General features: G+C 62.3%; 1 protein-coding gene across 2 annotated transcripts in view; it reads right to left on the bottom strand.

The window, feature by feature from the left end:
- Window positions 1–7,587: 7,587 nt before the first annotated feature.
- Window positions 7,588–27,032, bottom strand: part of TXNRD2 (thioredoxin reductase 2) — a 42,512-nt gene continuing 23,067 nt past the window's right edge. For both annotated transcript variants that reach the window (XM_062181984.1, XM_062181985.1), the window contains 8 exons: window positions 26,799–26,973; window positions 15,108–15,244; window positions 13,145–13,240; window positions 11,653–11,745; window positions 9,801–9,872; window positions 9,573–9,670; window positions 8,648–8,858; window positions 7,588–7,890 (listed from right to left, as the gene is read on the bottom strand). In XM_062181984.1, the coding sequence (XP_062037968.1) occupies window positions 8,735–8,858; window positions 9,573–9,670; window positions 9,801–9,872; window positions 11,653–11,745; window positions 13,145–13,240; window positions 15,108–15,244; window positions 26,799–26,973 (795 nt within the window). In that variant the 3' untranslated portion in view covers window positions 7,588–7,890; window positions 8,648–8,734. The remainder of the gene's footprint in view (window positions 7,891–8,647; window positions 8,859–9,572; window positions 9,671–9,800; window positions 9,873–11,652; window positions 11,746–13,144; window positions 13,241–15,107; window positions 15,245–26,798; window positions 26,974–27,032) is intronic.

Below are 27,032 nucleotides of genomic sequence, written 5' to 3'. Positions count from 1 at the left end.
CAACTGTCAGGGTTGGGCCAGGCCAAAGCCAGGAGCTTCTTCTAGGTCTCCCACATGGGTGCAGGGGCCCAAGGACTTGGCTCATCACCTGCTGCTTTCCCAGGCACATTAGTAGGAAGCTGGATCGGAAGTGGAGAGCTGGGATGCGAAGTGGCATCCATATGGAATGCCAGGGTCATGGCAGCTTTATCTGCTACTCCACAAGGCTGGCCCTCGAGAGTGTTAACTTTTTTTTTTTTTTTTTTTTTTTTTTTTTTTTTGACAGGCAGAGTGGACAGTGAGAGAGAGAGACAGAGAGAAAGGTCTTCCTTTTGCCGTTGGTTCACCCTCCAATGGCCGCCGCGGTAGCGCGCTGCGGCCGGCGCACCGCGCTGATCCGATGGCAGGAGCCAGGTGCTTCTCCTGGTCTCCCATGGGGTGCAGGGCCCAAGCACTTGGGCCATCCTCCACTGCACTCCCGGGCCACAGCAGAGAGCTGGCCTGGAAGAGGGGCAACCGGGACAGGATCGGTGCCCCGACCGGGACTAGAACCCGGTGTGCTGGCGCCGCAAGGCGGAGGATTAGCCTAGTGAGCCGCGGCGCCGGCCGAGAGTGTTAACTTTTGTTCTAGCAACTTCCACTTAGAACTTTTGGAAGCTTGGTTTTCTGTTTTGATGATCTATTACAATTTTGCCTTTAGTCCTAGTGTTAACCCTTTAGTCCTAGAACACCACCCCTCTTTTTTTTCTCCTTGGGTCTGGAATTTCTGTGGTTTCAATGGTTGAATTTATGCTAGTTTCTGACCACACCGGGTTGATCTTCAGAGCTTTCAAGATTTTTTTTTTTTTTTTAATTTTGTCTAGAGGTGCGCACTGCTGTCTATGGAAAACTCAGCCCTCCACAAGCGAGCCACTCCTTAGCCAGCCCTGCAGCCATCCGCTGTGGTTAGGACACACGGGTGCCTGCTGACTGCGACAGATCTGGTGTCCTGTGGCCTTGGTAAATGAGAACCAGGAGGTGAGCTGCAGGAAGTCAGGTCAAGTCGGAACCACAGCCCGAACTCCACAGCCACAGGGCATGGGCACAGCGCACACCTGGGACCTTACAGAGCAGGGCACCGTGCATGTCTGAAAACAACACATGGGGCAGGCGCCCGCCGTGGCACAGTGGCGCAGGCTGCGCTCGGGATGCCTGCTTCCAGTACCAGTCCTAATGCATCCTGGCAGGCAGCAGAGGATGGCTCCCTACTCACCGCACGGGAGACCTGGTGCAGTCCTGACTCCCGGCTGTTGTGGGCATCTGGGGAGTGAACCAGCGGGATGGCAGCACACACACACACACACACTCTCTCTCTCTCTCTCTCTTTTAAAGATTTATTTATTTATTTGAAAGTCAGAGTTACACAAAGAGATGAGAGAGACAGAGAGAGAGAGAGGTCTTCCATCCTATGGCTCACTCCCCAATTGGCTGCAATGGCTGGAGCTGCACTGATCCGAAGCCAGGAGCCAGGAGCTTTTTCCAGGTCTCCCATGTGGGGGCAGGGGCCCAAGGACCTGGGCCATCTTCTACTGCTTTCCCAGGCCATAGTAGACAGAGAGCTGGATCAGAAGTGGAACAGCTGGGTCTCAAACCGGTGCCCATATGGGATGCCGGCGCTTCAGGCCAGGTCGTTAACCCACTGCGCCACAGCGCCAGCCCCTCTCTCTCTTTCATACCTATGAAAACAGGTAAACATTTAACAAAAAAATTAGCCTTCATGCATCCTTGAGAGCCATGCTATGCTTTGAGCACCTACTATGTGCCAGGCATCACACTAAGGACAGAGATGTAACAGGTGGAGGACCCTTTAGCCTAGGAGAGGAAGTGACCTGTTGAGTAGCAAACAGTACTCCTAGGAACCCTGAGCAGCCGCCTCACCTTGGCAAGGCATCAGGGAAGGTTTCTTGGAGGGCAGACCCTGTTCTGAGTCTTTTTTGTTTTATATATAAATTTATCGCATATATATATATATATATATATATATATATATATATATGCAAGGAAGCGTTATGGAGAGGGAGAGAGGGGTGAGAGAGCTTCCATCTGCTGGTTCACACCCCACGTGGCTGCAACTGCTGGAGATGGGCCAGGCCGAAGCCAAGAGCCTGGAACTCCATCCGGGTCTCCCACGTGGGTGCAGGGGCCCAAGCACTTGGGCCACCTCCTGCTGCTTTCCCAGGCCATAGCAGGGAGCTGCACAGGAAGTGGAGCAGCCGGGAATCAGTGGCTCACCCCACAGCAGCACTGTGCAGGCCCCTAGGACACCCACCTTTGGAGAGAATGAAAGCACTGGATTGGGGTGGGGGGGCTAGGGGGGCTGGGACTTGCAAAGTTGTCAGGAACAACCTGCTCCATTTATACAAGACTTTGAAAATCAAATACTCCCTGAGCTATGGAAATCCAAGCGCTGGCTGCCGGTTGGACTTTATTATTATAATCCCGGCCCAATTCAGCCACCAGGGGCAGAACAATGAGCCATTGAAGCCTGGTGGAGGGCTCGCCTCCCACTCAGCCTCTCTGCACGCGGGCAGGGGCCTGGTGCTGTGGCCATGGTGTGGGATGGCGGCGGGGCGGCGGCTGCTCACCCGCCTGAGCCCTGGCTGCTCCACTGCGCACCACGGGGACCCCGGGGGGCCCGGGCCTGTCTTCTCGCTCACCAAGTGGCAAGGCCCGAGGAACACATCCACACGTCACTTGGCTCCTGTGACACTGGGCCCCACAGCCCTGTCCGTGCAGGGCAGGGGCTCAGTGTCTGCCTTGGGGCGATCCACCAGAGACCTGCGTCCCTCGCTTTTAAAGAGGCTGGCTGTGGGTGCTCCCGGCCCTGTGCTGGGGTGATCAGGGCAGGGCTGGGCCCTCCAGAGCAGGGGACGCCTGCAGTTGGGGCCAGAAGCTGGGCCCAGCTGGCTCCCACCCCCGCCACCCCCCCCAGCTCCCATGTGACAGGTTCAGGCTGCCGCCCTGTTTATAGGCCCCACGCGATTCCCAGGCATTTGGTGTCATTTGATCATCAATTATAAGCCAAGAAGATCCAATTTTATTAGTGGGGGGAGAAGTTTAATTCTGTGCAAGTGCGAGGCCTGAGCAGCATCCCGTGAAACCCTAGAGGCCTGGCCTGAGCCGGGCCTGCTCTGCCCATCATTTCTGATGTCACTGCTGGCTTTGCACCTGCCCCACCCCCACCTACTCCAGCCAGGCAGCCCAGGGCCTGGCTGTCGGCCGCACTCACCAGGGTTTACCAGGGTAGGGCTGTCACCCCTCTGGACCTGGTTCCCCACCCTGTCCCTGGAGTCAGCTCCCGGCACAGAGGGTCCCCGAGAGGGAGTCCCCTTGCTGTGCCTCAGATGGCCCTGGGAAGGAGGCCGCGGCTGCTACTGCAGCCCCAGCTTGGGTTTCGGGATTAGGGTAACCCGAGCGCCATAAACCGCACCAGGGCTGGGATTAGGCGGGCTTGCGGAGGGGGGCCGGGGGGGGGGCCTCACTGCTCTCACGACACAGGTGCTTGCTGGGAACCTGGGACACGCAGAGAGCCCCAGACACCTGAACGCTCTCAGAGAGCCAAGGCCACACTGTGAGGAGATGGGGGACAGGGAGACTGACACAGGGGCGAGGAGGGGGCAGGGCAAAGGTGCCAGGCCCAGGCCGGAGGGCCACAACCCTGGCTGCTCACCGGGTTCCAAAGGCCTCAAGTCTCCTCTCTCCTCCCTTCCTCCCTTGCACGGTTGACTGCTGGGTCTGCCCAGAGTGTCCACCAGCAGTGAGCTCCCACAGTCAGCCGTCCCCAGTGGGCATGGTGGACAGGGGCAAGACAGGGAGGTGTGGCCGCCCTCAGCCTGCCACGGTGGATCCCAGAGACAGGAGGCAGTCACAGCAGCTGCGGTAGCGGGGCTGGCGGATGGGCCCCCTGTGCCTGCAGGGGACACTTGAGGAGCGCCCTGTCCTGCCCCCTCCCCCCAAGGTCTCCCGCAGTTTCTTGGAGCATCCTTGCCTGAAGAACCATCTAGAACCATCTAGGCAGTTCTCCTTCCCTGCTGGACATACTGGCTTTGTTGTTGGGCAGGCTTCTGCCATTTGCCCTTCACTGGCCCACTGGGGAGGCTGGTCCCAGCCACGGGCAGAGCCGAGCTGGGGGAGCCCCCTGGGAAGATCTCTCCGTCACGGGGCAGAGAGAGTAGCAGGGAGCCACCCCTCCCCGAGTCCTGGGCCTGGGCCCAGCAGCATCTTCCCAACCACCTTTACGCCACCACACACGCCCGGGGACGGCTGCTGTGCGTCCCTGTTGATTGATTTTGGCCCCTGCCTGGTACAGGAAGCACCTAAGGCAGTGTCCAGGAGGGCAGCCCAGAGACAAGCAGGGGGAGAAGGAACAGGCACCCAGGCCCAGGCCGTGTGCCTCTGGGTTCCACGGGAACCAGCACCAAGGGGAAGCTGGCTAGAGGCTCGGGGTGCAGCAATGGAGGGGGAGGCACAGGCAAGGCGCCCAAAGATTGAGGGGCTCCTTTCCCAGCCCGGGGTCGTCAATATGCAGGAGTCCCCAGAATGGGTCTGAAGCCGCTCCCTGGGGGGCTGTGGACGCTTGGGAATGGAATCAGCAGTCAACAATGACCCACGCCAGGCTAAGCAAGTGCACAGTGAGAGCAGGGTGGGGCTCCAGGTGGCCCCCTGCAGACAGGACACCCCACCTCCACCCCGCACCTGCCAGCTGCAAGGTGCTCACTCAGTCTGCGAGCTGTGGGCCCAGGACAGCATCTTCCTGAGATCTGGGCGGTCCCTGTGAGCCAGGCCCACTAGCTCAGGTCCCATCTGGAAGGCGAATCCATTCAGACACTTCCTGCTGGAACGGACCATGCTTCAGCCACGGGGGTCCCTGCGCGCAGGCTGGGCACCTGCTGGGCTGTCCCACCACATGCAGGGTCCCCCCCAGCGGCCTCAGGGCAGAGGGCGGGCAGGAGTGGGCAAGAGGGCCTCTGGCAGGGGCGCTCTGCTCCGTGTCTCTGGTGGCCCTGGTGGAGGTTCTGGGTCACCTATGGCTCCAGGCAGCTTGGTACCCAGGGCTGAGGGCCAGGTGGTGTTTGGGGAGGGGGGTCCAGGGTGTGCCTGAGCACCGGTGGGCTGCAGCAGCCACAGGCCAGGGGAGGTGAGAGGAGCAAGCACAGGGACTCGGGGACAAGCCCGTACCTGGGGCTGAAGCAGCCACCTTGCAATGAGCGAATCCCACAGGGCACCTCCACCTGCAGGGCCCAATCCAGCCAGCCAGCAGGGTTGTTAGGTGCTGCCCCTGTGAGCTACTGCCCTCCTCCTCCACGCTGTCCTCAGTCCCAGGCCTCCTCCTCAAGACCCCCCCCCCCCCCCCCCCGTCCCGTTCAGCTGTCAGTCATCCCTCCCCTGCAGGCTCCTCATCTACACCGGGGCGGGGTGGGTGCTCAGGACCTGTGAGCCAGCAGGGAGGGGGTGTGGCAAAGGGAGAGTGCATGGGGGTGGGTGGGAGGCCACTCCCCACTTCCCCGCAGAGGGCGAGGCTGCCCCCTCTCCCTGCGCCTCCTCCCACAATCCCCAGTAGGCAGGAGCATGCAGGACATTGCCGGGGCGGGGGGGGGGGGGGTAATTGCAGGTTACATGGAACGATCCGAGGAATTAGAATCATATTTTCACTGCACCACAGACAGGCAAAGGCGGCAGGGAGGCGGCCCCCGGGCCACGTGGAGAGCACTTGAGAGGAGGGGACAGGGCAGGGGCAGGCCCAGAGAAGTGGGGGGGGGGGGCCGCCGGGTATGCAGTGAGCCTGGAGCTCAGCAGTCCCGAGGGACACCAAGGACAGACGCCACTGTCCACCTAGCCCCAGCTCCTGCGGAACCCACCCATCTGCGCACCCCGCCAGGGCCCCGGTTCTCAGGACGGTTCTACAGCTGTCTCGATGGAGGCTCTGGACCTGTGCCCCCAACCCCCATCTCCATCCCAGGGCCCAGGTGGAGGCAGAGCCTGGGTCGTTCAGAGCAGAGCTGGACCCCTGCCCACCGTTTCCCAGGAGGGCAGGGGTCCCCGTGGAGGGAGCCAGCGGATCCGAGGCCTCTGGGATGTGGGCTGTTTGGTTTCAGTCCCTCCTAGGCAGTGGCGCAGGCTGCGGGGGACCTGGCTGAACCAATGCTGGAGCAGCATCCGCTGGGCAGAAAGGGGCACCCAGAACCCCCTGGCGGGAGAAAGGCCACATACAGGGAGCCCCTGCGTAGGACCGAGGCCCCCATGCAGGCTACGGCATTTAAAAAATCTTCGAAAGGCAGTTAGAGAGGGAGCAGGAGGGAGACCTTGCATCCACTGGTTCACTCCCTAAATAGCCACAATGGCCTGGGCCCTGGCCGGAGCCAGGAGCTTCATCTAGGTCCTCCACATAGGTGACGGGGCCCAAGTAGCTGGCGCTGTGGCTTAGCAGGTTAACTCACTGCCTGCAAATGCGGGCATCCCATTTGGGCGCCAGTTCGAGACCCGGCTGCTCCACTTCCGATCCAGCTCCCTGCTAATGCACCTGGGTAAAGCAGCAGCAGATGGCCCAAGTGCTTGGGCCCCTGCACTCCCATGGGAGACCGGGAGGAAGCTCCTAGCTCCTCAGCTCTGGCTGTTGTGGCCATCTGGGAATGAACCAGTGAGTGGATGGATGGAAGATCTCTCTTTCAAAACAAATCTTAAAAAAAAAAAAAAAAAAAAAAAAAGGAGGGGGGGGACAAGTACTTGGGCCATCTTCCACTGCTTCTCCCAAGCTGTTAGCAGGGAGCTGAATCGGAAGTGGAGCAACCGGAGCCCACACGGGATGGCAGCAGCTTCACCGGCTGCACCACACACAGGCCCGAGGCTCAGCAGGATCCCTGCCTGGCCGCCACCCAGAGGGAGGCCCTGCTGTTGGCCTCCGGGGCGGGGGCGGGGGGGGGTGCGTTAGGCAGGAGCTCAGCCATCCCAGAGCGTGTCACCAGCCGTGCGTTAAATGGGACACGGCTGATCTGGCTCTGCACTTGGCGTCTCAATTGGGCGTCTGAGAGCTGCTGTGCGCGCCCCGTGCCTCACACCGGGCCGCACGGCTGCAGGAGACATTCCTTTGTGGCTGACAAGCAGGGTCCCATCCAGGGCTCTCGGGCCTGCAGACTAAGTGATGTTTTCTTAAGGAAGACATGAGCTTAGCCGCCGCTAAAGCCCCAGCACAAAGCCCGGCCCTGCCTGCTGCTGTCAGCGCCGTCTCTGGGTGCAGGTGAGTGACAGGCAGGCGCGCCCTCAGCCCGTCAAGCCTCAATGCGTGGGATTAGCTGGAGCGGCCCTGCTGGCTCCCGCGGCTGCGGAGCACAGGCTGGGGCCGCCTGTGCTCGCCTTGGCCGCTCTCCTGGCTTGGAGGCCACAGGGGTGACCTGGTCAAGGGTTCCCAGAGGGATGGGGGTGGTGGTGGGAGCCAGGGCCGGCCCCTCTTCCCTCGTGGTGGCTGCTGGGAGCCCAAAGGTACCTATGCCACGCCCCCACCTGCCAGCAGGGCCTGTGGGGGTGACAGTCCTGGGGGAGGGGGCAGCACCAGCAGAACCCCACACTCTAGGAAAGAAATTGTTTATTTGCAGTCCAGAGACGCCAGGGGGTTTGATCGGACGTGAACAGCCCACGTGGTGGGTTTCTGCCCAGGCCGTCATCAGCTGGCGTGGGGAGCCAGGGGCCTGGCCCCAGGAGGAAGGGGGCAGGGTGCAGGAGAAGGGGCTCACGACCCCATGGGGCCATCCCTGCAGGGCACACAGCGGCTGCAGCTGCACAAGTGGGCGCTTGCTCCGAGCTCTTCGGGGGGAGAGGGCGGGCTACCAGAGGCCAGGCTAGCCCCTCTGCTCACATCTGCCTGGCCATGCAGGGACCCTGGAAGGAGGGATGAGATCAGCCCCCTCTGTGGAGAGCTGCCTGTGGCAGGGGGCCCAGCCCCAGCCCCGGGGGGCCCTGCACTTGGCATCTCTGACGGTGCCGCTGGGCGAGGTGTTAACACTCCGGTGCCCGTGTTCTCAGGACGCCCTGTGCTTATGCCACCTCAGAGGCGGCCCTGGCCTGGGAGGGCCCCGGGGTCCCGTGTGGGAGCAGGTCCTGTGCTGAGGCCTGCGGCCCGGCAGGCTGGACACATACATACCCACCCAGCCCCCTTCACCAGCACTCACACCCTGGAGCCTGCCCCCCAGGGCATCTCAAGGCCTAGGTGGCACTTGCTGCTTGGCCAGGGCCCAGGACACGGCCCCGGCCAGGGTCCTAGCCCAGGGCCGAGGCTCGGAGGGTGCTAGGTCAGAAGATGAGAGGCAGCAGGGCCAGGCCAGAGCTGCAGCCACGGACAGTCCCAGGCTCGGGCTGCTGCCAGCTACGCACAAGGTGGCGTCTGCACCCTCTGGGCAAGCACTGTGGGTTTGGGCCCAGCCCCTTCCACACTGCATGCACGTGGGGAGCAGCCACGACCAGGCTGGGCTCCTGGGGCACCCTGCTTCTCAGCCCCCACCCCAACCCGTGACCTGGACGCCCCCCCCATTCCGAGTGGCTTGGCAGGTGCAGCCTTAACCACACACCTGGAGGGATCCATCACATTCCACCTCCCCACCTCCCACGCTCTGTCCTCGAGCCTTTGCCACCTGGGTACCTGGGTCTGGGCACCCCCCGAGGAGCCTGGGGGTGGGGTGGGCACTGCGCCGTGCGCCCTTGGCCTGGCAGGGATGGCGGCTTAACCTCAGCAGCCCGTCACAGTGGGGTCCAGGCCTGACCGCTTGGAGATGCGCAGCTTGACCATCTCCTCGGCACAGGTTGGGTGGATGCCGACCGTCCGTATCACCTGCGCGTAGGAGGCCCCGCACCTGCATCGGGGGCCAACAGGGAGTCAGCCAGGGGGAGGCGTGTCCATGCCAGCCTGCGCCCTGGGGAGGCCTCGGAAGCCACAGGGTCTCCTCACAGCCCCTCCCCCGCCGGCCTTCTTCTCCAACCAGCAGCCAGAACACCTGCGCAGTGGCCGAGCGGCACCCCTGCCCCCCACCCCCATGCCTCCCTGGCTCGCTCCAGCCTGGCCACCCCCTGCTCCTGTTCTTCCTCTCAGCACTTGCCACACACGGCAAACAGAACACCGGGACCCTCAGCAGAGGCCACGCCCAGGTTCCAGAAGGCTGAACTTGCAAAGTCCCCAGACATGGCCCCTGCAGACCTGGACCCAGCAGAAAAGAAAGATGGCAGGACACCCTGCGTCTGGCTGGACAGGAAGCTGCCCCCCCCAGCACCTGCCGTGGGAGTCCCTGCTGCGAGCATGGGTGAGGCCACGCAGCAGGTGCTCCACAGGGTGGTGGTGGTGGGGGGCAGCCGGTGTCTGGGACACCGGGCACCAGGATGGGCGGAGCAGCCGGCGCCTGGGACACCGGGCACCAGGATGGGCGGAGCAGCCGGCGCTGGGGACACCGGGCACCGGCATGGGCGGAGCAGCCAGCACCTGGGACACCGGGCACCGGCATGGGCGGAGCAGCCGGCGCCTGGGACACTAGGCACCGGCATGGGCGGAGCAGCCAGGGTCCCTCTGGACTCACTTGATCCCCAGCGCGAATCCTTGAGTGACTTCTCCAGCGTTGGGACCGAGGAAGTGCAGGCCCAGCACGGGCTGTGGGGGCTGCCGCAGGCACACCATCTGGAAAGCCAGGGCCAGGTCTCAGCCCGCCCCGCCCTGCAGGCACACACAGGGCTCTCCCCCCAATCCCCGCCCCAGCCCGCCCCGCCCCTCTCCCTCTCTCCCCCCCACACGCCAGGGCAACGCCCACCTTTATGTAACACTGGGACGCGTCCTGCTCGGCCACCGTGAACTCCAGAGGTTTGTAATATGCGTGATAAACCTGAGTGACAAGACACGGATGGAAGCCACAGCATAGCGAGGGCCGCAGGGCGTCTGCTGGCTTCCAGGGGCTGGCTGCATGGGCGGGGAGGGGCTTGGGGCGGGGCGCAGGCGTGGCCGCGATGAGGACTCCCTGGCTGTGAACAGCGTCACCAAGTGGCTGACTGTGGGGCGGACCCAGGGCCGGGACCCTGTGAGTGACAGCTGCAGGGCGGGTGCCAGGCTGCCACGCCCCTGGGCCTGGAAGGTTTCCGAGCCTCCCAGTTTCCCTCCGGGCACATTCCACAGCCGCTCCTCAGGGGGCAGAGACCCCCTGCCCCACTGTCAGGGTGGACCCCTCAAAAATCAGCCTTGCCCCAGGGGACTCCCTCTGGGCTGCGTGCGCAGGCTCGGGTGGACACAGGGCCCCCAGCAGACCGGGCAGGGCCACGGTGGGCAGTGGACACGGAGCGGGGTGCTCGGCCTGGCGGGCGGGGGCAGCCACCCAGCCTTCCCGGGGCTCCCTGCTGCTCACCCGGCCCGCTTTTGGACGAGGAGGAGGAGGAGGAGGAGGAGGAGGAGGCGGCGGCAGGCGCCAGGCGGCCGAGGGCCAGGGTGAGCCCCGGCCACACCGGAGCTGTCGGATGAAGGCTTTCAGCACCCAGAAGTGGGGAGGCGGGACGGGGAGGGGAGGGAGGGAGCTGTGGCCGAGTAACAAATGAGCAGGGGGCCCACACATGTGTGGCACAGCCACTATTAATTAATGGAGCTCCGGACAACACTGTTCCAGCTAAGACGGAGCCGAAAAGAAAACAAACAGAAGGGTTTGGCCATTCAACATCATGAAACATAACACAGCGTTATAGAATGCCGAGAGCGTGTGTCCCAGCGCGCTCAGGACGGATCAAACAAAATTAGCAAACCCAGTGCCGTGGGGCGGGGTGGGGTGGGGGGACGGGAAGGCTGCCCTGTCGGGCCTGTCCCACGGATGGAGGCACTCGACATGGGGTGCAGGGTGCAGGGCCTGTGGTGCAGGGTGCGGGACACGCCCAGAGCCCGGGATGCTGCCCCAGCCGCACAGGCCCCGTTTATCTCGGCAGCGAGAATCCACCACGCTGTGGTCCTGGCTCCAGGGCTTGGCAGGTCTTAGAGCTTCCCAGCAGGCTCTGTGGCTGTCCCAGGGCCACGGCCATGCCTGCTGGGGCAGACCCCACCCCTCCCCCAGACACAGCCTTGCCCAGGGAGTGTCGGGGGGCTTCGAGGCTGGGAAGCATGGCCGGAGCAGGGTGGGGGGCGCTGCCTGCAGGAACCTAAGGCAGGAGGGGAGCTAAGGAGGGAGAAGCCCCTCCAGGTAGCATGGGGCTCAGGATGTGGGGTGTGGCGGGGGCAGCCACCAAGGCACCCGGCCCTGGACCTTCAGTGACAAGCACTGGACACGCTGGGATCTGGTCAGGGAGCTGGGGGTGCCGCAGTGGGACCCCTGATGGTGGTGGGTGCCCCTGCAGCACGGCAGGTGGGGGAGTGGAGGCTGCTGGGTGCCGAGGCCATTCTTTGGTGCCTCCTGGCGCGCTGAGGCAGCCTAGGGTCTCCCCACCCCACTCCCACGACATGCAGTGGCCACTGGACCAGAGGAGTGAGATTTGGCCACATGGCAAAGGCTGCCACCGGTTCGGCCTTCCCTTGTTTGTGGGGCTGCCCTCCCGAGAGCCCATCGTGGCTCTGGGGCCCCCACGCCCTGCCCCCTGGGGAGCAGGCATATTCGCACCTCCGCTCAGGGCGCCAGCAGCAGCGGTAGCCCTTACCTCAATCTGCTCCCGTCCGTGGCGAGCCACAGCCTCCTCCTCCGACAGCCCCACACAGCCGTACTCCAGCGGGGTGAAGACGGTCGTGGGGACCTGCAAGGCACATCCGAGTCAGGTCTGCCCCTCGGCCCCCCAAATCCAAGGTCCCCCCTACAGTGACGGTGGCCTGGCCTGCCGATGTGCTGGCTGGCAGGGCACAGGCACGGTGGGCGGAGTCACTCACCTGGGCCACACTCCTGGTGCTAAATCACTTTTGTGTGCTTGTCCGTGTGTGCAGGAAAACGCACACAGGGACAAGCATGTGTACATGTGTACGTGTGTACGTGTGCATGGAGCCTTCCCACACCCCCATGCATGCACACGTGTGCACAGTGAGCTCACACCAATGATCCGCACATGTGTGTACAATGCACTCGTACACATGCTTCCACACTCACACACACGCACATCCGTGGGGCACAATGAGATCATACGTGCATCGGCACACGTGTGCCAACGTACTAACGTTAGATGTTCCCAAACCCACACACGTACACTCTGAGCTGATCCAAATGATCTGCACACACATGTACACGACGCACTCAGACATGCTTCCACATACAAACCCATGCAGGGCACAATGCCATCACACACAGTGGCGCATGGGGACAAAAGTACCATGTAGATGTTCCCACATGCACGCCAATAATCTGCACGTGTGCACAATGCACTCACACACGTCCCTGCACACAAATCCACACAGATGTGACACCTGCACACGTGTGCACAGCGCACTCGCTCACACGTCCCCACAAGTACACACGTGTGCCATCTCACACAGCCGCACACGTGTGCGCAGCGCACTCGCTCACACGTGCCCACAAGTACACACGTGTGCCATCTCACACAGCCGCACACGTGTGCGCAGCGCACTCGCTCACACGTGCCCCCAAGTACACACGTGTGCGATCTCACACAGCCGCACACGTGTGCGCAGCGCACTCGCTCACACGTGCCCCCAAGTACACACGTGTGCGATCTCACACAGCCGCACACGTGTGCGCAGCGCACTCGCTCACACGTCCCCACAGGTACACACGTGTGCCATCTTGCACAGCCGCACACGTGTGCGCAGCGCACTCGCTCACACGTGCCCACAGGTACACACGTGTGCCATCTCGCACAGCCGCACACGTGTGCGCAGCGCACTCGCTCACACGTGCCCACAGGTACACACGTGTGCCATCTCGCACAGCCGCACACGTGTGCGCAGCGCACTCGCTCACACGTGCCCACAGGTACACACGTGTGCCATCTCGCACAGCCGCACACACAGCGCACTCGCTCACATGTGCCCACAAACACACATACGCACACACATGTGCACAACCTTACACCTGCACACGCGCTCACATGTTCCGGCACCCACACGTGCAGCACACAGACCCTTCACCCCAGGGGAAGGAGCCGGGGCGCTGGGTGTCCCCCAGGCTGGCCGTGGGCGAGGACTCACGTTGCTGTAATCCATCAGGTCTGAGGACCCCCCGAACAGCCGCTGCGCCAGGAGCTTCCCTGCCATGATGGCCGTGGGGGTCAGCTCGGGCCGCCCCTGGGGGAAGAAACTCAGGGTTACATCAGCACCGGGCCCCCCCCCCCCCCACGCCACCTTCTCCGTGGGGGCAGCTCCCTTCGGAAAGTCTGCAAGCGCTGATTTGCTTCTGCAGCTCTGACCTCCTTCCTGGCAAAAAGAAAACGAGCCGCCCCCACCGAAGCTCCGGAGAGAGGCCGGCCGTGTGAACAGGGGGGCGTTCCGGCTCACAGGGCCCCAGCATTCCAGCCGCTCCTGCCAGGAGGCTGGACGTGCACCACCCAGCCTGTGACAAACCCCGCATCAGAATGTCGTGCTGTTGGACACCCGTTCCGCTGTCCCAGGGTGTGCCTGCCCCGGGCGGGGAGCGGAGAGCCTGCACGCGGCAGCCTGGGACCAGCTGCCAATCACTGGGCAGCAGGAAATGCAGGTGCTGTTCAGCATTCCAGGAATGAGCAGAGATCGCAGAGATAAACTCGGGAGGGCGGCCGTGCATTCCACGGGGGTGGGGGGGGGCTGACCGGCTGTGGAAACATCCGTGCATGCACCAGGCAGGGCACGAGAGCAGGCCCAGGCCGAAGCCCCGCCTCCAGGGTCTTCCCAGCCGCTGGAAGGTCTATGGCCCCCACCGCGCTGCTCTGGGCTCTGCTGCCAGGGGACCGTCCATTTGCAAGGTGCCAGGGGAGGCTTCCTGCTGGGACACGGAGACGGGTGTGCGTGGCCTGCTCTCCTGGAGGGCCTGGGCGGGGCCTGGAAGTGGGCGCATGGCAGCAATAGCCCTTGGGCCTCAGTGGCAATTTGCCACCTGTACCCACTGGCCTCAGGGGTGCCCCATGCAAGATCCCCGGACCTCAGACCAGGTTCCCATTCCCTAGCCGCCTCCTCAAGGTGGGCTCCGGGGCGGGGGGGGGGGGGGCACCCGCAACCTTCTGAGGGCACAGGCTTGCTCTGTGCAGGGCCGGGGCCCCGTCTCTGACACCTGACTCCTTGTCACCTGCAAAGCCCAGAAAAGGGCGTTGGTATACAGCTGGCACTCAACCACTGCCTGATGAACGGGCGTACATTAGCGTCCTGGGATGGGTTCAGGGCCCCCAGGCATGCACGGGGACTGGCAGCAGCGGGAGGGATGCAGCAGCAAGCTAAGGGTCACAGGGTGACTGGAAGCTGGGAGGTGGCAGCCAGGGCCTTCACGGGGTGGGGGTGGGGGTGGTGCTGCTGACCACGCCCACCGCAGCAGGGAACGAACTTCCGCTGCTCTAAGCCATTCGGTGTGTGGCTGTGGCCCGCTCGCAGCTTCCGGCAGGTCGCACAGGGTCTTGGGGACGCGGCAGGCGTCCCTCAGGCTGGGATGAGGGGCTTTCCTGAGCCTCCTTCTTTGGGCTGCACGGGGCCGGTGCAGGACAGGCTGACAGCTCGTGAGGTTGTAGGGCGTCAGGTGCACGCGGGAAGGGCGGGAGTGCTGCTTGGACAGCTCCCAGGCCAGGGAGGGACCCTGGGGCTCCCGCTCCCCCGAGGGCCCCACCAGTCCCTGTGGCCAGGGGGCAAGGCAGGGAAGTGGCAGGAGCAGCAGGCCGCAGAGCCCCGCCATCCCCAGCTGCACCTCCCTGCCCCGCCCACCCCGGCAGCAGAGGGATGTAGAGAAACAGCTGGGCAGGGAGGGCGGGGCCGGGCGTGCTTGACCTGGGCTTGTCCCCCCAGCCCTTTGGGGCCATAGGGCGACAGTGGAGGGGAGGGTATGCCCAAGGCAGAGACTCCAGACCAACTGATGCCCCGCTCTTCCCAGCACCCCCGGGTTGGGCAGAAAGCAGCGTCTCTCCCACGATCCAAGCACAGGTCCATCGCCAGCACCCTGGCTGGGGTGGGGTCGGGGGCGCTCCCGGGGCCGTACCTCGGCGACGTCGCCAATGGCGTAGATGTGGGGGACGGAGGTGGCGTCGTGGGCGTCCACCAGGATCTTCTGACTCTCAGGGTTGGTCTCCACCCCGGCGCCCTCCAGGTTGAGGCCCCTCGTTTCCGGAACCCGACCTGGGGGAGACAGAAGCAGGGTGGGGACGTTTCTTTGGGCAGTGTTGTCCTGGGTTCCTGGTGTTAAAGTATTTCCTGGGCTCGGGGGTTGTGTGCAGCCTGAGCCAGTGCCCAGGACAGAACCTGTCTCAAGGGCTGCTCTCTGGCTTGTGGGAGGGAGCAGGTGCTGGCTGACACGCCAACTGCCCACATCAGAGCTCGGGGCGCGGGACTCCAGGACTTTCCGTGGGCCCCAGCCCAGGCCCTGGCCGGTGCTCTACGCACACCGTGCCCAAGGCTCAGGAACCATGACTTCCTGAGGCTGGGCGCTGTGCTGACCAAAGGGCCTCTGAGATGAAGCAGGAAGGGCAAACAGTAAGTACAGAGAGTGCAGAACATGGCGGGGGCCCCGGAGGGGACACACATTCACACACACGACAGCACATGTACACATGACACGTGATAACACGTGGTGCACATGTGGACACATGAAACATGTGGCCGCAAACATGTGCACATGACACATGTGCCCACACAACACGTGCATATGTACTGACATGTATGACCACGTGACACACATAAACACACATGCACACGTGTGTGCATGTGCAGAAGGCTCGCTAGTCTGTTCCTGCAGGTTCAACCAACAGTGGACCGAAAACATTTGAGGCAAAACTTGTGCCCGTGCAGACGTTCCCCAAGCAGCTCAGTAATGTAACTGCTGATGTAGCATTTACACTGAAGGAGGTATCTAATCCGGAGATGATCTGAAGTATGTGGAGGTGCGTGTGACAGGTGTTTGGCCTAGCGGCTAAGACGCTGGCTTGAGATGCCCACATCCTGTACCCACAGAACCTGGCTTCCGTCCCTGGCTCTGGCTCCCGACTCCAGCTTCCTGCTAGTGCAGACTCAGCCGTGGCGGCTGACGGCTCACGGAGCTGGGTCCCTGCCACCCACAGGGGACACCCAGACTGAGCTCCTGACTCCCCGGTTGTGCCCACTGCCCCAGCCCCAGCTGATGCAGGGATCTGGGGAGTGGACGGGCAGGGGGAGCTCTCTGTCAGTCTCAGATAATAAGGGACAATGTGTACAGGCCGTATGCACACATCATGCCATTTCATACAACGGACTAGAGCATCCACAGGTCTTGCTGTCAGCAGGGGCTCCCGGGACCAACAGCCCATGGTGCTGTATGCACATTTACAAAAGGGGTGGAAGGTTCCAGAAGATTCCAGAAGAGGACGGAAACACAGCCAGGAATAAGTTTGCTCAAAACACACCTTGTGCCCCCTTTTTCTTTTCAAAGATTTTTTTAAAAAATTTTATTTAAAAGAGTTAGAGAGAGGTAGAGCCAGAGAAAGAAAGAGGTGCTCCATCTGCCAGTTCACTCCCCAGATGACCACAATGGCCAGAGCCGCGCCGATCCAAAGCCAGGAACCAGGAACTTCTTCCAGGTCTCCCATGTGGGTTCAGGGGCCCAAGGAGTTAGGCCACCTTCTACTGCTTTCCCAGGCCACAGCAGAGAGCTGGATCGGAAGTGGAGCAGTCAGGACTTGAACCGGCGCCCACATAGGATGCTGACGCTGCACACTGGGACCTTAACCAGCTGCACCACAGCACTGGCCCCTGTGTCCCCGTTCATTGTTTGGAACCTCACATGTGACTTTCACATTAAAAAAAATAAAGTTGGCTTAACATAGGAAAACAATTCCTAAAACCTGCTAACAATCTAGAACACACAATTCTGACCGCACCTGAGGTTGGAGCCACAGCATGCAGGAAGCCCGGAGGCTGCACAAGGCCACGTTTTATTTTCCAAAAATTTGTCTCATTTATTTGAGAAAGAGAGGGAAAAAAAACAGAGAGACAGGAGAAAGAGATCTTGCATCTGCTGGTTCATTTCCTAAGTGCCTGCCAACAGTCTGGCTTGGGCCAGGCTGAAGCCAGGAGCCTGAACTCCACCCAGGTCTCCCGGGGAGGGCGCAGGGGCCCAAGCACTCGGCCATCTCCTGTTGCCTTTCCTGGTGTGTTAGCAGGGAGCTGGCTCAGAAGCGAGGCAGCCGGGAAAGCGGAGTTTTCACAGCACACACGGTAAGACAGCACCAAGAATCAGCCAGCGGCCTCTGCGCCATTCGCTCGGCCGACCGGTGAGAGTGCTGGCTAACACTCACATCCCACCTGAGCGCCCGCGTTCCATGCCCATGGCGTCTCACTACTGGCTGCTCTGGGAAGCAGCCGCGATGGCTCAAGTGGCTGGGTTACTGCCACCCACCCGGGAGACCCGGATTGAGTTCCCAGATGCAGGCTTTTGGAGAGTGGACCGGCAGATGGGAGCACTCTCTCATTCTCAAATAAACAAATACCTGTGGGGGTGGGGGTGGGGTGAAGGCCCTCTACTGTCCAACTTGAATTGGAAATTCCCGCGTTCTTTGCGGTTCAGCAATACAAAGTCCTGGGCTCCGACCCCAGTCCCAGACTGGAGCCTGGAAACCCCACGGACCGAGGGGTCCGGGCTCTAACAGGACCCGACATCTGTCCACGGAGCACAACAGGAGGCGGGGGGTGGGGGCCGGTGTGCAGGCCACGCATGCGCAGGACCCCTGCCCGGGATTCGCCGGGGCTGCGGCGCTGCGCTAGCTGGGAGGTGGGGTACCGGGGTTTGTTTGCATGGGCCCGCTGGCAGCTGCGGGTGAGCGGACAGCCTTGCCAGCCTCCACGTGACCCTTCCTGAGCGTGCCGTCCTCCAGGGCTCTGCCGGGACCCCAGGGTGCCTCCAACATACTCCGCACCCTCCCACAGGAATCAGGCTGGGCTTACAACTCTGTCCCACCTCCGAGACCATGGGCCGTGGCCTGCAGTGCTGAAAGGTGATGATGCCCTGCCCGGGGCCTTGGGACGGGCCCACTGCCCTCTCTCTGGGCAGCTGGCCTAGGGCCGACGTGAGAAGAGCAGGCGGTCAGGTGCTATGGCTGTTGCACGCTGCAAGCCTTGGTTAGCTCTCTCCTGAGCCCCGGCTTTGAGGGTCCAGACGGACTGGGCTGTGGGGCACACCCATGCCTCGGTCAGCTGGCTCAACTGGTCCTGCTTGCAGGATGCCGGCCCCTGGGAGGTGTGGGTGCGGCTCCCGGTGGGAGAAGGCAGCATATGGACCTCATCTTGGCTGAGCTGCCAGTGGGTGGCCACCGCGGCCGGGCTGCTCTCAGGGTTCGGGGCCATGTTTCGATGGCAAAAGCGATTGGGTATCAAAGGCAAAGTTCCCACAGCTCGCTGAGGGAGTTAGCTGGGATTCCGCGGGCAGCAGCCCGGAGGCGGGTAGTGCCCCGCCCAACATCTGGACCAGGCAGCCCTGTGAAAGGGACGCCTGAAGGCTCCAGCTGCTGTCCCCGGGAGCGGGAAGTCAAAACACGGAGGGCTCAGCTAAGCCGGGCTTCTCACGTTCACGGGAGGCCGGCTCCAGCCGCAGGAGTGGGGTGCCAGGCGGGCTGGCACCGTCAGGATCAGTCCAGATCGGGGTGGGGGTGGGGGACCGTGGGCAGGGCCGGAGAGCATAGGAGGGGGCTGGGGGCTCACGACAGAGCCCTCAGGCCTCTCCCCAGGCTGGGGCTGGAGTGCCCCAGGGTGGGCCATGTTGTACCCACAGCCCCTGCATGCCTGGCTGGCTGGTGGCCTGAGACCAAGACCACGGCCTTCTGTTCCCATGGTAACCATGGCCCTGTAGGTACTGGCCAAACCCTCTTCTGAGGTCTCAAAGGAAATAAAGATTCAGGGCGGCGGGGGTGGGGTGGGGTGGGGGGTATTTAGCCTAGCGATTGAATCACCCCGTTCCGTATCCCAACCCTGGGCTGTGTGTGGTTCCAGCTCCTGACTCCAGCTTCCTGGTAATGCACACCCGGTTGGTAGCAGCGCTGGCTCAACTAATTGGGTTCCTGATCCCAGCTCCTGGCTTTGCCTCTCCCTCAAATGAGCAAATGAAACACCGCGCTGCCCCGCGTGTTGCTGCACTCAATACCAGCAGCAGCTACAACACAAGGATAAGCAGGGGGGTACTGCAAAAAGTGCAAGGAAAAACAGACTTAAAACATTTTAAAACTTCATGCGGTTTTTTTCATAATGCGCATTTTCCATAAACTGTTTGCAAATGGATTTCAATGCCAAAATAAACGTCTCTCTTTTACATCTTGATTCTTGAAATTTCTTTTAAAGGCAGACAGAGATCTTCCATCTGCTGGTTCACTCCCCAAATGGTTCTGCCACAGCCAGGAACTGAGCCAGGAGCTTCATCTGGGTCTCCCATGTGGGTGGCAGGTGCCCAAGCACTTGAGCCATCTTCTGCTGCTTTTCCCAGGCTCAGTGAGGCCCACCGTGGAGGCTCAGGAGCATCAGCAGAGAGTAGGTAGGGGCAGACGTGGAGTAACAGGGACTTGAACCGGTGTCCGTATGGGATGCTGACGTCAGTGGCTGAGGCTTAACCCAAAATGCCACAGTGCCAACCCCTGCCCCCCACCAACTTCTAAAAGCTACTCCCCACAGCCGCTTGCAGTACCTGGCGTGTGTGTGTCTGAGCAGGCCTGCTGCCGCCAGCCGTCACCACACAGGTGCGTGATGCGCCCTTCTGCGGGGTCCCACCCACTGCTCCCGAGGCGGCCAGTGCCAGCCGGGATGAACAGCACCATTTGGAGCGCCAACTACGAAGCAGGAGCCGTGAAGGAAGGCACGGATGCAGGCGGCCCCATGGCCCGAGACCGTCCGTGCTGTTCGTGCACACTGGGAAATGGAGCCTGGAGGCTGGCGGGCAGCCGGGGAGGAGCCCGGGTCTGACGTGGCCACGCTCCCCTCACTGCTCCTGGAGGGAGGGAGTGAGCGGCCAGTGGCCAAGTCCACTCCTGGCAATGGCAGCTCTGATGCACCACAGCCTGCAGGCTGCTATGCCCATGGGCCTGGGGAGGGCAGGAAGGCCAGCCCCACCCAGGAGCCTGATGCTGTGAGGTCACGGGGACCCTGAGTTGGGACGGGCCCTGCAGGCCAGGACACGGGGCTCTGAGCCTCCACGGCGGGCTTTACTGCGCCACAGACCCCAAGGTCCTGGGGGAGGGGCCCAGGCAGGTGTCAAAGGCCCCACTTAGCTCAGGCCTGGGCCTCAGAGGAAGCTGGGGAGAACAGGTGCCCAAGTTGGGGGGAGCCAGAAGCCGGCCCCAGAAGCACAGAGGGGCCCACTGTTCTGGCAATGCCTGGAGGAGGCCCAGCGAGACCACAGCACAAGATGTGGTGGCCGGCGCTGTGGTGCAGCGGGTTAAAGCCCCAGCCTGCAGTGCTGGCATCCCATATGGGCACCAGTTCAGGTCCCAGCTGCTCCACTTCCGATCCAGTTCCCTGCTAATGCGTCTGGGAAAAGCAGTGGAACATGGCCCAAGTCCTTGGGGTCCTGCCACCCACGTGGGAGACCGGATGGAGTTCCAGGCTCCTGGCTTCAGCCTGGCCCAACTCTAGCCATTGTGGCCATTTGGGCAGTGACCAGCAGGTGGACACTCTGCTTTCAAGCCCATCTTTTAAAAATCAATTCTAAAACAAATTCCAGCTCCACACAGACGACCTCACCACATGGGAAAATGCTGTGCCGATACGCCTCTGGCTCTGAGCGGTTTCCCGGAGGGAGGACAGCCCCTCTCCCCCAGCCCCAGGGCCCTGACGTGGGGGCAGGACCAGCCTGCAGCAGCTGAGCAACGCCAGCCTGTCCTGCTCACACCAGCAGCTCCTCCAGCTGCTGCCGCTGGCCTGGGAGCTCCAGCCCGCAGGGGCCAGACAGTAGCAGCGCCGGTCATTACTACCTGCCCTGCTGGGCCGGGGGGGTGGGGGGGGGGAGGGCACAGGCAGCCGGCCGCGGGCAGCATCACGGCCTCTTTCATCCAAAGGCGGGAACACGGGGCGCGCCCTCCGATTTCACGCCCGCAGGGAGCACGTGTTCTCACCAGCGGAGGCCAATCCGCGTAATGAGGTGAGATTTAAGCGCTGGCGGCGGCGGCAGGCAGGGTGAGGGGGGCTGTGGGCCAGATGCACGCAGCCAGGGTGCTCGGGAGGCAGCCGGGATGGATGGAGGTGTGGGAGCGAGAGGCAGCTTGCTGAGCTGCAGGCCTGCAGAGCGCCCCTGCGGTGGCCTGGGCCACCCTCCTGAGGCCACGTACCCCCCCATGCCCGAGCACTCTCGTGCCTGAGCGGCCCCCTTTCCAGTGAGCCCCGGGCTCTCACTGCAGCTGAGAATCCCCCAGGGGCTGCTGCCAGGCCCCTGCCAGGCCGGTCTCTGGGACCCGGGCAGGGCTCAGACATTTCCTGAACGAATGAATGAATGAGCCCCCCAGACTGGATGTTGGCTGACAACCCTGATGGTTGTCTCCACCCTGGTGGCTGCGGTGAGGCCCTGGGTCTCTCCCAGGCAAGCTCACGGGCATCCACTGACCGTGCGGAGCCCTTGCCTCTGGCTCAGGAGGACGTATGTGCCACGAGGCGGGTGGCCACAACCACAAACGTGTCAGGATCATGACTTCCAGCCGGCTGTGGCACAATTCACGGTCTACTCGGTATCCACTGCGCTGGAGCAAAACCAGCAGTTCTCAATCGGCTTGCACTAAGCTCTAACCGTAAACACGGAATCTGACTCAGTAAAAAGACAGCCCCGGGGTGGGCACTGCGCCCAGCACTTAAGATGCCACTTAAAGACGCCCACGCCCACACGGAAGTGCTCGGGTTTGGTTTCTGGCCCCAGCTCCGGACCCCAGCTTCCTCCTAACACGCACCCCGGGAGGCAGCAGGTGATGGCTCAAGTACTTAGGTCCCTGCCACCCACGTGAGAGACTCAGATGGAGGCCCTGGCGCCTGGCTTCAGCCTGGCCCAGCCCAGGCCGTTGTTGAGTACTTGGGGAGTAAACCAGTGGGAAGCACCTGTCTTTATCTGTCTCTGTCTCTGCTTCTCAAAAAAAAAAAAAAAAAAAAAAAGGGCCAGGCTGGTGGCTGTTGGCACGCAGAGACAGGTCGCAGGGCAGATGGCGCAGGGACCAGAGTGACTTTGTGGACGCAGAGCTGGCCCTGGCTGGCGGAGGGTGCACGGCCGGGCAGTGCATGCCGGACGCTGCCTCCACTGCTCTTCCCCGGCCTCCCACAGCTGCCAGCACACCGTCCGGGGTCCACATGGTGTGGTGGCAAGGCCCCCGGGCCTCCTCCCTGGCCCTCGGGCTGTGCATTCAGAAGGCGCTCGTGGGGTCCCTGGACGTGAAACGCTGCCAGCCGACTGACCAGCGGCGCTCGATCCTGCCACCCGCCCAAGGCTGTCCCCTCCCCTGGAGAGCGGGCATCTAGGCATGGGGGTCAGGCTGCTCATGGCTCCAGGCGGGGGGCACACAGGCACCAGGAAGCTGAGCTCCTGCATCCCGGGGCTCGCTGGCGGCCTCACAGGGTTTCTCAGCCCAAGGAACAGGAAATGGCTTCAGCAGCCAGGGCTGCAGCAGGTGGATTCCTCCCCCCCCAGGCCTTGCGGGCTGGGGACCACCCTCCTCAGCACCCGGCCATCCCGGCCTCTGGCACCTCCTCAGCACGCCCGGCAGGGGACAGGTGTTCAAGGGCCTTGCTCTCCTCCCGTGACCACCTCAGCACCTGGCTGCACCCCGGAGCTCTCTCTGTGTTCACTCCCTGCAGCCCAAGCCAAGCCGAGGCGGCCGGATGCGCGCGGACAGCACGGGATTCAGGCCACAACTGGTTAACTCGGCGGCGGCGGGGAAGTGGAGCCCGGCGGCCCCGCGAGCAGCGAGCCAGAGCCAGCGAGGGCGCAGGCTGCCTGCCTTCACTCAGCGCGGTAATCGGCGCATCTGCCGACAGGAAATCCTCCCCGGGTTCCCAGTCTATTATCTGAGACACCTGGTGTGGGCGGGTGAGTCACAGACAAACAATGAGGGGCCCCCTGCACAGCAATTAACTGCTTTAACTGCTAATGTGCTTAATCCACCTCAGGAGATCAAGGACTGGGGGGGGGGGGGCAGCGCCACTGCCAGGCTGCGCAGCCCCCGGGCCATGCCGGCGGCCGGCCGGCCAGGGCGCCCGGCACACAGGCCACAGGCAGCGGGGCAGCGGCGCCCAGCCCCACACGGGTTCCCTTCCGTGTTGAGTCCTCAGGGGCAAGAGGACTTCCTGTTGCGGAGCCCCCGCCAGAGGCCGCCAGATGCCAGGCCCCCCAGGGCGCCTCCTGGAGGATCATCCTTTATTGCCAGTGGGGTGCAGGCTTATCCGGGCAGAGCGGGAGAAGACAGTGCTGGCTCCCCAGTGTTTACAAAACCTGGCTCAGGCGGGCCAGCCAGTGAGCAAGTCAGTGAGCAAGCAGCAGGGCCCGCACATGCCCGCACGGCCCCCAGGAGGCCAGCCAGAGACCCCCGCTGCCTGCCTGCCTGCTGCAGCCGGCCCTCTGAGAGCAAGGTCAGAGGCCAAGGGCTGCAAGAAGCTTCCACCACCACCCCCAGCTCAATCAGGCCCTGCTGACTGTCTGGGGGGTGCTTTTTGAAAACACAAAACATAAAGTGGACTCGGTGGGAGGTGGGGTGGGGGAGGGGAGGCATACGTTGTGGGGGTGCTGTAAGCTGTTGCCACTGGCTGCAGGGCCCGCCTCCTTGTTCCCAAGACAAGGGCCAGGGGTCCCCTGATGGGACGGGGCGGGGGTGAGGGCATTTAAGACAGGAACCCCAGCAGGCTCCTGGGTCCCAGGTGTGCCCTCTCCTGTCCCAAGTGTCCCCTGGGACACAGTCCCCGCCCACAACATGCCCAGAACTTCTCCTCCGGCCAGGTGAACACTGTGGCGTGGACAGGCACCGATGCCCTCCGCCGGCTCACGAACCTGCTCTGTGCATCCCCCGCCCCGGATTTCGCTTCTGACGTCCACGCGGTCAGAGCGCCGTGGGAGGAGGCGGGGCTCCTTCAGGAGCATTTGGTTCTGGGACCCCCACCTCCAGGGCGGCGGGCACCTCGGCAGCCCCCACCGCGGGCTGCTCAGCAACCACACACGCCGTTGGGCAGAGCTGGGCGACGCTTCTGAAGCCGCCCCCGGGGTTCTGAGGCCCCTTTGGTGACTCTCACCTACGGCACCCAAGTTCACTGGCGATGCGGAAAACCAGAAGCCAAAACCCAAAGGCGCGGACGTCAGGGTGGGCGAGGGTATCCGGTATCTGAGGAGGCACAGGTGCGGGCACCACCATCACCCCTACGAGAATCCACAGCCTCCACACGGGAGCCCACGCACGGCGGCCACCGCACCCGGCCTCAGTGGCATCAGGCTCTCTGCTCTGCCCACTGGGCTCCCAGCTGCACCTCCCCAGCCTCCCTCAGCTGGGCTCAGACCCAGGCCCTGGGGAGGAGTCTCTTCCTGCTATGAGAACACTCTCCATTCTCCCCCACGCCCACCCCCATCCCGCGGGACCTCGCCAGAGCAGCTCTGTGTTCAGCTAGGTGACCGACCAATGGGTTGCGTCTGCACAGACACACCTGGTCAGCCATGCACAATGGGCCCACACAGCCACAGGGAGCAGGAGGGTGAGAACAGAACCGGCCCACACCCGCCAGGCAGGGCCCTGAGCTGCCTCTGGAAGCCTACAGAATGGTACCTTCTGCAAAGGCCACCAACACCCACTCCTAGCACACAGTGATCAGCAGAGCCCAAAGCAACCCCTGGGACGTAGCAGGTACCATGAAAAGGCTTGGGGGCCAGCGATGCGGCGTAGCAGGTAAAGCCGCCGCCTGAAGTGCTGGCATCCCATATGGGCGCCGGTTCAAGACTCAGCTGCTCCACTTCCCATCCAGCTCTCTGCTGTGGCCTGGGAAAGCAGCAGAAGATGGCCCAAGTCCTTGGGCACCTGCATCCATGTGGGAGATCCAGAGAAGCTCCTGGCTTCAGATCGGTGCAGCTCCAGCCGTTGTGACCATTTACAGAGTGAACCAGCGGGTAGAAGAGCTCTCTCTAACTCTGCCTTTTAATAAATAAGTAAATTTTTAAAAAAGATTTATTTATTTATTTGAAAGGCAGAGTTAGAGAGACGTAGAGGCAGAGGCAGAGAGAGGAGAGAGAGAGACAGAGAGAGAGAGAGAGAGAGAGAGGGCTTCCATCCGCTGGTTCACTCCCCAGATGGCCACAATGGCTGGAGCTGCACCGATCCAGAGCCAGGAGCCAGGAGCTTCTTCTGGGCCTCCCAGACCTGGATCTTGGGGCCATTTAGGAAATCAATCAACAGACGAAGTCCTCTGTCACTCTGCCTTTCAAACAAATAAATCATTAAAAAAAAAAAGTTAAAATGGTAGTTCTGGGGCCAGTGCTGTGGTACAGAGGATTAATGCCCTGGCTTGAAGCACTGGCATCCCATATGGGCACCAGTTCAAGACCTGGCAGCTCCACTTCCGATCCAGCTCTCTGCTATGGCCTGGGAAAGCAGTAGACGATGGCCCAAGTCCTTCAGCCCCTGCACCCATGTGGAAGACCCGGAAGAAGCTCCTGGCTCCTGGCTTCGGATCGGCACAGCTCCGGCCACTGTGGCCAATTGGGGAGTGAACCAACGGATGGAAGACCTCTCTCTCTCTCTGCCTCTCCTCTCTCTCTGTAACTCTGACTTTCAAATAAATAAATAAATCTTTAAAAAAAAATGGTAGTTGTTATTTATATAAAGATTTCAAAATTTTTTATACAAAATAAGCTTATCTCTTAATTCCATTTTCTATGAGCTTTTTACATACTCATATATTATCCTAGTTTTTAAAAATACTTATTTGAAAGGCAGAGCGACAGAGAGAGAGAGAGAGAGGTCTTCCACATGCTGGCTCACTCTCCAGATTGCCACAATGCCCATGGCTAGGCCAGGCCACAGCCAGGCACCAGAGTCCCCTGCAGGTCTCCCACGTTGGGTGTCAGGAACCCAAGCACCTGGGCCATCTTCCGCTGCTTTTCCCAGGTGCATCAGCAGGGAGCTGGATTGCAAGCAGAACAGCCTGGACTCGAACCGGCAACCTTCCGGGATGCCGGCTTTGCAGGCGGAAGCTTGGTCCTGTGCTGATATGGGACCCAAGTGTCACAAGCAGCAGCTTAACCTACTGACCCCAGCGGTCACCATTTTAACAGTGTAAGGATCTGAATCGTCGCCGTGTCACAAACAGCTGGTCTGACGCTGCAGTCAGAACGCCTAGGGTTAGACACACACACACCCAGGCTTAGCTCCCGTGGGACACGCACAAAACCTGCGTGCAGTTGGCCAAGGACACGGGGTCAGGATCTTTCCCAAAGGGAAGCACTGGCTACCGGGAGGGCCCCTTCTGGTGTGTGTCCCCAGTATGGCACACGGTGATGGACAAAGGCACGGAAGTGACCCAGTGTGCTGAGGAAGGCCAGGTGGAGGCTGACCCTCCCCTCAGCCCTGCGCCAGGAACCGCATTACAGGGGGAATCCGCAGGCGGTGACTGGAAGAGGGGACCAGGATTCCCACTGCCCATCTCTGTGTCCATAGGCCCTGGGGAGCCCAGAGCCTATGGACACAGAGATGGGCAGCACTCGGCGCGCCCTTACCTATGGCCCACAGGACGGTGTTGAAGATGCCCGAGTCCTCCTTGCCACAGGTGCGGTCCTCCCAGGTGACCTGGAGCCTGCCGTCCGGGAGCCTTGCCACCCGGGAGGGGGTGCAGCCCCTCAGGATCCGGGTGCCGTGAGAGGCCATGTGGTCCGTGACCAAAGATGCCATTTGCTGCAAAGCCAAGAGGGGGCGCTGTGAGGGCCAGGAGCAGCAGTGGGAGACAGGCGCCT

This window comes from Lepus europaeus, chromosome 23 (genome assembly GCF_033115175.1).
Source record: "Lepus europaeus isolate LE1 chromosome 23, mLepTim1.pri, whole genome shotgun sequence".
In the NCBI taxonomy this organism is placed as follows: Eukaryota; Metazoa; Chordata; class Mammalia; order Lagomorpha; family Leporidae; genus Lepus; species Lepus europaeus.
This window is presented reverse-complemented; position numbering and strand designations above follow the sequence as displayed.